At 38.0% G+C, this 14,307-nt stretch overlaps 2 protein-coding genes across 4 annotated transcripts in view; one reads left to right on the top strand and one right to left on the bottom strand.

The window, feature by feature from the left end:
• Positions 1 to 11,262, top strand: part of dpy19l3 (dpy-19 like C-mannosyltransferase 3) — a 56,254-nt gene extending 44,992 nt beyond the window's left edge. For all 3 annotated transcript variants that reach the window (XM_084405502.1, XM_084405503.1, XM_084405504.1), the window contains exons 17-19: positions 3,459 to 3,591; positions 8,075 to 8,233; positions 9,438 to 11,262. In XM_084405502.1, coding sequence (XP_084261628.1) covers positions 3,459 to 3,591; positions 8,075 to 8,233; positions 9,438 to 9,626 — 481 coding nt within the window. In that variant the 3' untranslated portion in view covers positions 9,627 to 11,262. The remainder of the gene's footprint in view (positions 1 to 3,458; positions 3,592 to 8,074; positions 8,234 to 9,437) is intronic.
• An 822-nt stretch (positions 11,263 to 12,084) lies between these two features.
• LOC311288215 (neural-cadherin) overlaps positions 12,085 to 14,307 on the bottom strand; it is a gene marked incomplete at its 5' end in the record, with an annotated part of 267,805 nt that continues 265,582 nt past the window's right edge. Inside the window, one exon of the mRNA XM_084405506.1 lies at positions 12,085 to 14,200. Coding sequence (XP_084261632.1) covers positions 13,652 to 14,200 — 549 coding nt within the window. The 3' untranslated portion in view covers positions 12,085 to 13,651. The remainder of the gene's footprint in view (positions 14,201 to 14,307) is intronic.

Genomic DNA, 14,307 nt, shown 5'->3' on the forward strand with positions numbered 1-14,307 from the left:
ATTATATTGGATCAGACATCAAGTGATGACCTTTTTGTGAAAAAAGAGAATGACACACTGAAATGTATTAATATTAGCATTAACAATTTTTTTGCTTTACTATTATTTATTATTTTTTGTTATTTTGGTTATTTATATATATATATATATATATATATATATATATATATGGTACTGTGCAAGAGTCTTAGGCACGTAAGTATTTTAAAACCAAAAAATGGTTTTAAGCCAGTTATTTTTATCGATTCCTGTAGTGTGTCAGTAGAAAATATCAGTTTACATTTCCAAACATTAATTTTACTGTTAATTATAATATAGTGCGATTTTATTATTATTATTATTATTTTTTTTAATGCACAAGGAATCTGACGACGGCCGGTATGATCCACACAGAGATCTGATCTCACCGACGGTCACCGTCATCGAGTCGTCTGGGATTACATGAAGAAACAGAAAAAAACTGAGACAGACTAAATCCAGTAGAACTTTGGCAATGTCTCTAGAGCTACAGTACTGTGAAAAGTTTTACGCCCTTGTGTTAAAATGCTGTAGTGAGGATGCTTTCAAAAATAATGTTATAAATATATTTTATTTATCGATTAACTTCTATTAACTAAATCAAATCCATATTTGGTGTGACCACCCTTTCTGTTTAGAACAGCTTTTGTCCAGGTACACCTGCACATAGTTTTTCAGGTAGATTTGCAGGCAGGTTTCTCAGTTCTTCTGGATTTAGTCTGTCTTAGTTTTTTTTCTGTTTCTTCATGCAATCCCAGACGGACTCGATGATGGTGAGATCAGATCTCCGTGTGGAGCACTGGATTTTCACTGGATTATTACAATTAATGGCAAAATTATTGTTTGGAAATGAAAACTATTTCCTACTGAAACACTACAGCAAAAGATATGAATAACTGGCTTAAAACCATTTCTTTGGGGCGAAAATACTTGCGTGCCTAAGACTTTTGCACAGTACTATATATATATATATATATATATATATAAAATACAGTGCAACCTTTTTTATGATGTTAAAATTCCTTGATGTGTTGTATTTAGATAAAACCGGCTTATTGTTTGCTTGGTTTCTAAATGTCACCGTAATAATACATCCCACAAATGACATTGTGGGCAGCACAGATGTTTATTCTGGTTGCAGATCTATTTCAGTTTGGATCACATTTTATTTTAAAGGTGCAGTTAGTAATTTCTGAGACAGGCTGTTGAAAGTGGATTGGGCCGAGCACCATGACACTCTTGTAGCCAATCAGCAGTAGGGGTTGTGTCCACTCATGATGGGGGAGGAGAGAGAGTGAGCAAGAGGGAGATCTGAAGAAAGACTGTAGTAAGAGAGATGGCTACGAAATATTAAGAAAAAGAGGTCAGAGGAATATCTGACCTCATAAAGAACATAAAGTAAAGGTCACAAAGAACAAAAGGTCAGAGGAATATCACTGGAAAAAAAAGAAAGTTTATGGTCAGGCAAGAGCTTTCCAGTGTTGGAGAGACCAAAGTGGGTAGGTCTGACACAGAAGTTTCTTTGTTTCTGCTCCATACTTGAGTTAGTTTTGCTATGTTTCATAGAACCAAGACATGCTCTTGTTGTAATGTTAGCTATAGTAACAGCTATATTACTCATAGTTTTGAGTGTCATTGTTTGTCTGGAGCTGGATTGCTGCTGGCGACTAACAACAAACTCTTGCTTGTAAATACTCTTGTGTACTATATGTTCTTTTTTTAGGTTCTTCCTTGTCGTTTGTTCGTCATCTTAGCATTTTTTTATTCAGCTATGATAAAGAGAAATCCACTCCTGCGTTATGTGTTTGTGGATTTTGGGGATGGAGCAATGAAGGGAGGGCTGTGTTTGTTTGAGTTGATTTGAAATATGAACAGTGTTTCACAGAAATCACTTACTGCACCTTTAACTTGATAGTTTTATTGATGGTTTTTGAGGATGAGGGCATGTCACAATCTGTTCATGTCAGAACAATCTGTTCATGAAATATACCAATACAAAATTAATTTTTAGTAAAACATTTGGAAAATGTTTTCTTCTTCTGGAGGCTCCTGCCTGTTTTAGACGCTGATAGTCTGGAGAAGAATATTGAATCTGAATTTGAAAGGTTATGTTTTGATAAACAGATCTGTCTGTCTTTCAGTCAGTCTCTGAAACATCTGTCAGGCTATACAAAAAAACATACAGTACCAGTCAAAAGTTTGGAAACATTACTATTTTTAATGTTTTTGAAAGAAGTCTCTTATGCTCATCAAGCCTGCAGTAAAAAAAAAAGTTTAAAATAATGGTTCTCTTTTTTTAATATACTTTAAAATGTAATTTATTTTTGTGATGCAAAGCTGAATTTTCATCAGCAAGTACTCCAGTCTTTGGTGTCTTATGATCCTTCAGAAATCATTCTAATATGCTGATTTATGATCAATGTTGGAAACAGTTGTGCTGCTTAATATTTTTTTTATAACCTGAGATACTTTTTTCAGGATTATTTGATGAATAAAAAGTTAAAAAGAACTGTATTTATTTAGAATAGAAATCTTTTGTAACAATATACACTACCGTTCAAAAGTTTGGGAACAATAACTTTTTTTTTTTTTTTAAAGAAATTAGTACTTCAATTCAACAAGGATGCGTTAAATTGATAAAAGGTGATGGTAACGATTTATATTGTTAGAAATGTTTTTATTTTGAATAAATGCTGTTTTTATGAATAAATGCTGTTAACGTTTTACTCATCAATGAATCCTGAAAAAAGTAATCCAAAAATATATATTAAACAGCACAACTGTTTCCATCATTGATAATAACTGAGTATCAAATCATCATATTAGAATGATTTCTGAAGGATCATAAGACACCAAAGACTGGAGTTACTTGCTGATGAAAATTCAGCTTTGCATCACAAAAATAAATTACATTTTAAAATATATTAAAAAAGAGAACCATTATTTTAAATTGTAATAATATTTCATAATATTACTGTTTTTTTTTGTTGTTGTTTTTTTAACTGCAGGCTTGATGAGCATAAGAGACTTCTTTCAAAAACATTAAAAATAGTAATGTTTCCAAACTTTTGACTGGTACTGTACATCTTGTGCACTTCTCTACATGCCATACACATATATAAAACGACAGGAGAAAGATCACATTCAGACAAAGATTTTTGAAAGGCCTTTTCAGCCTGCAATAGATTTCAAAACTAATTTTCATTGAAACTAATGTTTCAGACACCGGTGATGGGAGTGTACAAATGACTGTGTCCCTCCTCACTGAACCATTTCACATTTCCCCCTTCACCTGAAATAAATGTCTGCAGATTTACCTTTTCTCATAAATGCCACCACTACACATCTAGTCTCCTTTTGCAATCCCCTGTTCTGATATATTAGTGAAACTTGAGAAGTGTGGGTTACAGAGCTTTCTCATGTTTATTTCTTCTCGACAGATTGAAGACGCCCAAACGGGCAGTGTTTGCAGGCAGCATGCAGCTGTTGGCTGGAATTAAGCTGTGTACGGGGAGAATATTGACAAACCATCCACACTACGAGGACCAGGCGCTGAGGGAGAGGACCAGACAGGCAAGTCTCAGCATTGTTTTCACTCTTTTCACAATTCAATCCAGGTTCTACAATGTCCAGGACCTCAGGGACATGTTTTTGTTTACTTGGTGTCAATACTAAAATTGTGCAAAACTAGTCTGGTGAAGGTTTTTGAGGACACATGCAGTAATCAAGGGAGTATTGGTTTATGATTGTGCAACAAATTATACTTATATTTTATTTAATAATATATATTGTTTACATAAAATATACATAATAATGTTTTGCTTCAGAATCGAACATATGGTCAAGCGTCCAAGGTCTGCATCAACAAATGAGCGACTTCTCAGAACCATTATGAGCAAAGAATAAAATCTTTTCTTTTGCATTCAAGCCTCATTATGTAAATTGAAATAAATGAAGCAGCAACAAATCAGTGTGAAATAAAAAAAGATAGTAACACTAAAAAAGTCTTCAGATACTGTTAGAAGGAATTAAAGCATTGAAGTCTATAAGTGTGTACCTTAACAAATCAGTTGATAATCTTAATGATGAGATTACAAATGGACCGCATCAAGAAGATCATGAGCAAATGGTTCATAAATCCTCTTTAAGAGCTTTCTTAATGACATATGCACTTGGCTTCATCAGCAGAAGTGTGACTTTTGGCATAATTAGTTTAATTTAATTATGTTTCTTATAGGGGTGGTTGGAAGTTGACACATCAGTAGGTATCTTTATTAAGTGAAATAAACTCCACAGCACTGCTGTTATATGTGCCATTACTTTTGTGTCATGGTGTAAAAACATTTATAACATTCTGATTAAAAAGTGTAATGTACACTGACTCAAATCTGTCAAATCTCAAATCTCTTTTGAGCTGTGATTCGGATTGTATCAGCTGTTTCTCTCTTCCATTTCTGTCTGAAAGAAACAAAGTCATGTTCCCTTTGGCTTGACTACCGGAGATTTGTCTGTAGCAGAGGTCAATTGCTTGAGTTTGAGAGGCTGAATGTTGAGGTTATAGTCAGAGGAGCATTTCTGATCAAATGAGGGTGTGTTCATTCTCTCATTTGTGTATGAGTGTGGTGAAAGAAAATATGGATCTGAACACCTGCTCTAGTGTTCTTGCTTCATTCAGTGTTGATGAGAATTGATCTAACCAGAAGGAGCCAAATTACCCATCAAATCAGTATATTAAAGCAGAGGTTCTCCAACTGGAGGCATGCAGAGAGGTTGCAAGGGTGTGTGTGGTAGACTTTAAAATGAGGAGGCAGTCTCTGGGTTTAGGTTATATTAGTCCGACATAAATTAATGTACTAGTTCAATTGGATGTTTACACTGTTTCCAGATTTACCTTACCTTATTGTACCCTTATTTATGTTACAATCAAGACGCAACCAATACTATAATATTTTTGTATGTTTATATTAACATACCATTCATTAAAATCAAGTCAAGTCAAAGTTGATACATTTTGTGCATTTTCAAACTTTTCATGTTGTTTCATAAATAACAACTAGGGAATTCAAACAATAATAAAAAAAAAAAAACGCTTTAGATGCAGTCAATCTGTGTTCTTGTTCGATAGCATGGGACCGCATATTTTAGATAAACAACCTTGTCATTTTGTCTGTTTTCCAAAGATGTTTTTACTTTAAATCAAAGTTTGTAATGTTGTGATTCACCTTGAAGCTGTTGGTTTATGGTTTTTAACTCTTTCATGAAATAAGTATTTATGATTATTACTATTTTTTTAAATACTTGCATAACCAAGGCTGCTGAAAACTGTGGCCTGTGTACCCATCTGCTACGCCACTGGATTGGAGAAGCTTTTCTCTGTGTTGTGCACGGGCTCCGCAAGCTCTTTTTTTTTTTTTTTTAAGCTGCTTTCAAAAATGGGATCAATTGTTCACCAAATGTAGGGCTTCCCCCGACTAAAGATTTTAGTCGACTAGTAGTCATTCATTTAAGCCATTAGTTGACAAATGGGGGAGACATTTTAACTGTTTATTAACAACATTTAAAAAGACGAGGATAAAGTGGTTGCAAAGATGAAGTTGACAATGCTGACTCGCCATCTCCGCAGTAGGCCTAAAGTGGGAATGCGCCTTTTGGAGAGAAATGCAGATTACATAAGAGTATTTGTTTTTGATTCGAAACCGTCCATTTAAAAGTAGACATTTCAAGCTTTCTATATAGGCCCTACACTGTTAGAAAAATCTGTAGAAATTACAGTATTACTGGCAGCTATTTGCCAGTAACTTACTGTAGATTTAAATTGATGTTATTTACTGGCAACAATTTGTTCAAAATTAAATGAACATTAAACATTAACAAGTCTTTATCTTTACAGAATAAAACTAAAATAACAGCCTCATGCAAAGCATTCTGGGAACCAAAATCTGAAGGAAAAAAAAACAGAAAAAGGTTGATGAAGATTTCTGGTTCCCAGAATGCTTTGCATTAGATTGTTATTTTATAGTTTTATTCTGTACAGACAAAGACTTGTTAATGTTTAATGTTCATTTAACTTTGAACAAACTGTTGCCAGTAAATAGCATAAATTTAAATCTACAGTAAGTTACTGGCAAACAGCTGCATAACTACAGCACATTTTTTACAGTGTATGTTTGTGAGGCAAGTAGCCTATACGCTGAGTTCATGGAGACCAAGACGCAGAAAGCACATCCTGTTTTCTTTATTTTACAAAAGCAAAAAAACGTTGTTGTTAATGCGAGTTTACACAAATAAAAGACAACCCTTTACGGTGTCGAATTATGTCTTAGAACATTTCTTTTCTATCAGAAAGAAATGTTTTTTTTTCTGTAGAAAGCCTTTTTTCAATTGTTTTCTATTGGCAGTGAGCATTTTGCGCGCTGTTTATGTGCCTCGGGCGCCTCGCGTTTTAACCACCTGCTGTGCCTCGCGTTTTTGTAGGAGCGCTCTGAAACCACCTTTCCACTGCACACGACAAACGACAGCCGTCGGACCGGAAGTCATTAATTCCCAATGGAGAGTAGTACAGGAGCTGCCTGGAGTTCCGATCATTATGCGTATGTTTTCAAAGCATTTCAAAGTTATCCGAATCGCACACAAAATAATGTTTTCTGCTCATATTTATTTAGTTAGTTAGTACGCTTATACTGTTTTTGTCTTCGGTCTTGTTTCCACATTCTGTGCTTGCTTTTCCAAATGCTGCAGTTCTAGTTTCATGTAAATCAGGGTGGGCTTTATCGTCACCATTTGGTCCATTTTTAGCAGATACAGGTATTTGTTTTGCACACTGTACTTTGTCACTGCTATGCTGCAATAAACTTCTTCTTTGAGATCTTCAATGATCTTCATTTGTTTTCCTACACTGGCTATGTCACTGATCATTTCATATTTAATTTCAATTCATATTGGCCAAAGTGATGATATCCGAGTCATTGAGTTAGTAATTAGTCCATTCATTCCCACCAATTTGACCCATTCAGGGCGATTTTCGGACCTGTTGCAAGCATGAGAAACATTATTGCATTGACAGAATGACAACATGATCATCCAATCACAGTGTGATGAAAGCAGCTCCTGAAACAATGAGCTCAAGGAGGCAAATGCATACTGCTTTGAACATTATTGTATTTCTCATTGTGTAATATTTGAATTATTCATGCAATGTTGATTATTTTCTCATCCGACATTGCTGCCTCCTTTGAGAAAATGCAACATAAATGCAACACATTTTTACATCCATACAGAAAATGTTTATAAAATATGTATTTACATTTTGTCATGGAAAATGATCCATAAATACCTTTTATATCATATTAGCAAATATGTTAGGAATCCATCATTCATTTTTCCAAGGCTTATTAGGTTTGCATTTCTTGGAACAGTAATTTTGTTTGTTGGGTTGCCATGGATTTCATCAGAGCGTTCTGTTCTCTTCACTGTACGGTATGAATCTGTGGCTCATGAGAAAATGAGTTTTAGTTGTAATAGTCGGTCAACATCAGCTTATAAAAAGGGCACTTACAACCGGGCTTACAGCAGCCTTCCTGGCACGTTGAACCGCTGTCTGCATGATATATGGAGATGTCAAACCTAATCATGGCGTCTTCAATTATGCTGCCTTTTGCTCCATTAATTGAAATACCGCAAGTATGTTTTTGTGGTTTGTGAAACTGCGTATGGACTGGCGTGAAGTTTTTCTGCTTGCTTGGCGGATCTGTTTTTCTCCTTGGTTACGAAAATGTCTAACATTTAAATGTTTAAATGCCCTTGATAGCATATTTTAATAACTGTTAACTGCAAGCTTGAGAACCTCTGCAATAAAGCACGGACCTCACAGTTTATCACGGTGAGATTTCTGCAGATCAGTGACTTAACTGGCATAAGTCCCCCAAACCACTTGTCCAATGTCCTGATATTCTTCACTTAGAGACAAAAAAAAATGTTCACTACACGTACCATAAATCTGCAACGAATCTTTTACCTCTAAGCCTTTTCCCATCTTTGCCCGTTTTGTTGCCTGCAGGTATATCAGGTCTATGCACGTCAGTCTGCTGAGGAGGTTCATAAAGTGCTCGGTTCGGTTGGCGCGGACTACATCGTGCTGGAGGACAGCATCTGCTACGAGCGCAGGCACAGCCGTGGCTGTAGGCTGAGGGACCTGCTCGACCTGGCGAACGGTCATGTAGGTCACACACACACAGCATCTTCAGTTCATGCCCACACACACCACGCTTGTTCTATTTCAGTGAAAGTTTCTCTGCAAGAACCAGAGATTTTTTTTTTTCCGAGCAGCTAAACTTTGCCCTTTACCGAATTCTTCACGTGGATATAAACAAATATCATTTGGTTTAGACACTAAGCTCACTGGTCTTGCTTTGATTTATTTTTGTCTTGGAAATATCTTGGGCTCTCTGAGGTATTTTCATTTCTTACATAAAATGTCTATAACTGTGTTTGTGTGAATTTTTCATTTTGTCGCATAATCTTGTTCTCACTCACCCACAGCTCATAGTTGTTAAATACTGCTTCACCCTGCGTGCAGTCTAGCTTAAGTGACTTTTTTTTTTCACTTGGGTAGCTTGATTGTTCTGTAGTTGATTATAGTTGTGCATAATAACTGACAAAAGCAAAATTTGCAACTTCTAAGCTGCAGCACTTTATATTTGTGTCTGTGCACACGTCAGCTTAAAGAAAAATCATCTCTTGCACATCCTAGCACAGAGCTCTGGCTGAAAATATCTTGTCAGCAGTTGTCATTCATGTGTCTGAGGAGAATGCCATGCCTTTGAAAGATCTCACAGAAGTTTGCCTCACTTGCTCCTCTTGATCCGACTTCGAGCAGTCAATGAAAGAGCCTTGCTCACTTCCTCGTTTGATGCAGCCCGACTCCTTCCTTCAGGCTGCCTCCAGCAGTTTGAATAAGATTCACTCTTGTACCATGTTCTGTGTGCATATGTTATTTTAACCTTGATCCAATCTGTCTGGTTTAATTAAACCTTGCTAATTGCAGACAGAATTACCAAGGAAGATATGTGTATGCAATACCGATGGCCCAGAAACAGCCATGTGTTGTGTGGGATATTCTTTTTTCGATTCCGCTCTGATCTCTCCCATGGGTGGCCGTTCTTTCTATCTCTGGGTGCTTAAATGATCTCACAGCAGCATTTCAAGGCCTTTCTGTTAATTTGGGAATATATCTCAAAGTAAATGTTTAATAAACCTCAGGGCACAATTTCTCCAAGATTTCAAAGATAAAGAAGTGGAATGCTCTTTAAAAGAACACTTTTTATACTCTTCTTCATTTGAGAATCTGCAAAAAAAAAAAAAAAAAACATCTTATAGAAAAGCACCACCATTTCAAGATTGTGCATGTGTTTTTGTTACAGATCATGGACGGCCCAGGTGAAAACGAGCCGGACCTCATCCCGGCGTCTCATCCACGGTTTTGTGAGGCCATTAAGACCGACGCTCCTCCGTATTCAACCCTCTTCACACGAGTGTTCAAAAACAAGACCTTTCACGTGTACAAACTCAAGAAACTCAAGAAGAAAAACAAAGCTGAAAGCGGTCCGTAGTGCTTGTTCCTCAACAGCAGTCGCCCACCTTCACTGGATAGCTGAACGGCCCATCTGGAATGTTCAATGAGTGTGTGATAGTAGCAGGTGTGTGTGTGAGTGTGTGTGCGGCTGTGTGCTTGAGAGATGCCTGATTGAGCCAGCACACGTTAGATTTGGTGCGTTTGTGTGTGTAAATCTTCTGTGAGCCGGTCTGCCGCAACAGGAGCTCAAGTTTAACGTGGAGAGAAGGGAAGAAAATCTCTTTCTCACAGTCTGTCGCACTCCCTCACGCGCTCTCTGATCATCGCTTCGCTTTCGACACGTGCCCTTTCTTATGAAACCAGGAATAGGGATGTTTTGTTTTTTTTGGTCGGTGTCAAGATGAGCTACATCCTGCTGTCTGGCTGCTTTTAATATATACAGTTGGATACATTAAATCCCACCATACGCCAAAAAAAAAAAGAAAAGCTGTTTTTGGTTACTCTTACAGCAACAAATCTGAACGATCAGCCTTACTCATGGGTGTAGAGGAAGTGCCATACATTTTCAACATGAGAATACATTTTCTGTAAGAATAAATCATGTCACAAATTTACTCTATTTAATAAGGGACCTAGTAATAGTTAAGAATTTCGTTTTCATTAAACATTAAAATTACATTTTTATTCCTACATTTTCAATGTGATCTCAGACTTTTGGACTCCACTGTATGTGTTTCGTGCTTTAGTTGTGTAAGTAGGAGGTGATCACTGTGGCGCTATAGACGGTTTAAAAAAAAAAAATGTTAACATAAAAAATGTTTCGAGATTTCACATTGTAAACCAATTTACAGGGACATTAAATGTAGTATGTTTTTTTTAGGATGAAGTATTCATGAAAGTTAGAAATGTCCCATGGAATTTCCTTAATCCTCCATTGTGAAGTTGTTTTTAATGTAGTTTTGTTGAGATATTAACGGTTTCGCAGTCTTTTTAAAACAGAAAAAAAAAAAAATCATATCATAACATTGTTGACAATTCAGTTTAACGCTCTCAAGTTCTAAATGAAGCCTTTAGTGTATGAAAGTGCCTTTCCATTTTCGGATAAGCTCTGCTGCACTAACGAGTCATGCATTCAAAAGACCTTCAAATGAGTGGCCTCAAGTTCTACAAAAATGTACCTACCTTCGATCTTCGCTGCTGTTTTCTTTCTTTCTAGAATGTTAGCTGAACATCTTTGTACAGAGGTGCTCTGGGTGGTGCAAAACCGTTTTAAATCTCTTTAAAGTGTTTAAAGATAAACATGTTTGTTTTTTTTCTGAAAATTCGGTTTATAACAAGAGGGCTCCTCTGTGACATTGTTATTGTATTATAATATGGTGAAACAGCTATTGTTACATTACCTGTCAAGACAGTTGACACATAAACCTTTGCTTCACACAACGTTTCTGTCAACACTGTCCCTCAGGAAATGATCTTGATGCAGCTGTGTGCTTTGATTTCATATGCTGACATTGTTTAACTGTAAGAGTTCTTCGGTACGGTTTATTGCACTAGTTTGTTACTGTGGTATTTCACGCAGATGGATTGTTTTCATTTGTGCAAAAGTGTTGATTTGTCTTTGGATGTTCAGTGTACATTTCCATTTTTGTATTAAAGCAAATTTGTATGTTGAATGCTGCAGATTTCTGCAACTGCAAAAGGATTTCTGTCATTTGAAGCCAAATCGCAAAGGCATTTTGATAGATGCAGGTCAGAGATTTGAGGTCGCTCTCATTTCATGTTTCGCATTATCCACAACTAATTACAGCTCTGTTTCCATATAATAAATAGGCCACTTATTCCTCAAGAGACTTACTGCAGATAAAAATTAAAACCCCACTGTTTCATTTGAATATAGCAGTATTTAACAGCAATGTTCAAGTATCATCGAACAGAAGAACTCCATTTATTAAGGAAAAAAGAAAAGCAATTTAAAGGATGCAAATACAAAACGCCAACATACCTTTACCAACTCAAAAAAAAATTGGTTTTAAATAATACATGAAAAAAAGCTTTAGATTCCTTTATATATTTTTAAAAAGCAGTTTTGATATGCACAAATGAGGTAAAAACATTGTTTCACAAAATAGAGTACTGTATATATTCACCACACAAACAAACAGGTGGCCTTGGTTCAAAATCGAAGAGGAATAGATTTTGTAACTTAAGAATTCTGTGATTCAAAGACAGAGCCCAATCGTGCTTCATTCATGAATACTCTCACCTCATACTGTATCCTTCCCAATCCCCTTACAAGGATGACTCAAAGCGCCAATCCCGTTGGCCTCTTTAACTCTATAAAATAGCAAGCATTGCACTTCCAGCTATATTTCTTAGCTTTAACTTAAACCTTTATTTTTAAACTCTTGTTGCTGCCTTTGGAAATATTGGCACTTTTTGAGATCTGTAATAAGAGTGACGACTTCTCCATCGAGTTTTCCAACTCCCATGATCCTTTGGTTCACAGCATGACAGTGAGCGATCAGTTCACATTAGGATTAGCACTCTGATGTCTTTTAACACACTCCTACTCTCTCCACTCTCCTCAGCCAGCCTGTCATGCTCCACATACGGCATTCTCCAGGAAAAAAATTAATAAATAAATAACTCAAATGATAAAAGGAGGGCAAAAAACATTGCCTTAAAATGCATAAAATACAAGGTTGGCATTTGAGGCCTCACGGGGGGAGACTTTTAGTTATTCCATTTGCACACACAAACTTGCCTTGCCTTTCCTTTACCCCATGCAGCCTCACCACATGCGTTCGCAAGCCCATTAAACATGTTACATGAGAGGCGCTCAGGGTCTGACATCGCTGGTTCACCACTCCCTGAATGCACCTGGTGCCGAGGCTCATTCTCTTCACTGCAGCGCCGAATAATGTGATGGGATACAAGTAGTTATTTATAGCAGAACAGGAAATGGTGATACGGTCGGGTAAGCTGGTTTGGTTATTAACACAATACTTTCGAAAGGAAGCAAACTGAATGTAAGCTTATTCTGGAGCTGTAAGCTCCTCCAGCAGAGCTCGATATCATCTTTGAGTTGATCGCATGGAATAACACACATTCGTTTGTCTTAATGGCTATCCTTTAGTTTGGCGGACTCTGATCGCTACCACTCAATAAAGCGTGAGAGCCAAGAGTTTTTGATAGTTTTCAGCTACAGAAAACTTCCGTCTCATGCCAGCCACTCAGCCTTGTCCCTCGGTCACATTTGTATTCCAGCTGCTTCTTTTTGGCTAGAAAGAGAGGACACAATTTGTATTCCCAAGGAATGTCTCCTAAAATGCCAGACAATAAGGCTGCTTTCTGTTTCATTTTCCTCAGTGTTTTTCACACATCTTCAGTTTATTATTGGTCTTTTTTTCCTGCAGACTGCCTCTTTCATCCTCGCATCTGAGTGAATAGAATCTAAGTGTAGGGTTGAGCAAATAGAAAAAAAATAAACCATATCTGAGTATGAAGTTATGATTGATGAACACAAGTGGCCACCCTGACAGAACAAGCGGTGGAATGATTTCAGAAAGCGGCCCGTGAAGGAGGACGACAAACCCCTTTCTTGTCGCATCCGAGCGTGGCAGTTTATTTTTCTTCCTGTCTTTCTTTTCTTTTTAAGAACACATAGACCATACAGACATATAGAATGGAATATCAGGAAAGATCTGAGTGAAGCACGTCCGAGGCGCTCCGCCAATGTTGGACACAAAGATAACAAATTGTTCCACTAAAATCATTGTCATCCGCAAGTAACTTCAATAAAGATGCCCGTTCTGGGCTTAAAAATTGCCATGAACACAATTTGCTGTGTCCTGGATTAGCATTTTCCATTTGCTGCTCATTGAGAGTACCAAATGCCACCCGGCTCTGTAAACAGAGGGAGCGTCTCGCATGAAGTTATACATCCAGAGAAAGCCGAAGCGTAGGAATTTTCGGCATAAGAAAAATCCCTCTGGTTTTTAGACAAGTCTTTAGTGGCCTCCCTCCTCTCCTCGTGCTGCAGGAACTCTTCCCGGCAGTTCCTTAGAGGTCGCTGCCCTCGGCCCGCTCGTAGAGGGCTTTCAGCTTCTCGAAGCGCGGCCCCCACTCTTTCAAACACTCTTGACCCGCTGCCGTTCCCTCTTCCAGCCCAGCGGAGCTGAAGGAACTCAGTGACCCGGCCAGCGAGCCGCCCCCCTCCGTGGAGAAGACCTGCAGGGAGTCGAAAGGTGCCGTTTCCGGGTGCTGGTCGGCATCACGGATAATTTCACACAGGTAGCGGGCCAGGTCCTGGCTGGAGAACGACAGGCTTTTGCGGGCCAGCTGGGCCGTTCGACTGGGATTTGCAGTCTGGCCTTGAGCCGGAGAGTGGCAGGGGGGGACGTCCCTGCGGATGGTGGTGGCTCCCGAGGATATGGAGGAGGTGGTGGCGGCGGCTGTACCCGCTCTGGAGGTGGGGTCGGGCTGGCAAAAGTGTTGCTGTTGCTGCTGGGAGGGAGGATGGTGGTGTATGACTCGCGATCGGCTGTATTGCACTGACTGGGCCGGGCTGGGCTGCAGGGACTTCTGGAGCTCTGCCATGTCATAGGCATTCTGAAGGAGAGAGCGAGAGAGAGAGAGAGAGAGAGAGAGAGAGAGAGAGAGAGAAAATCAAATGCATGCATAAAGTGCTGACAAATAACAAGATCATTAGCGTTGCA

This window comes from Rutilus rutilus, assembly GCF_951802725.1.
Source record: "Rutilus rutilus genome assembly, chromosome: 3".
Lineage (NCBI taxonomy): Eukaryota > Metazoa > Chordata > Actinopteri > Cypriniformes > Leuciscidae > Rutilus > Rutilus rutilus.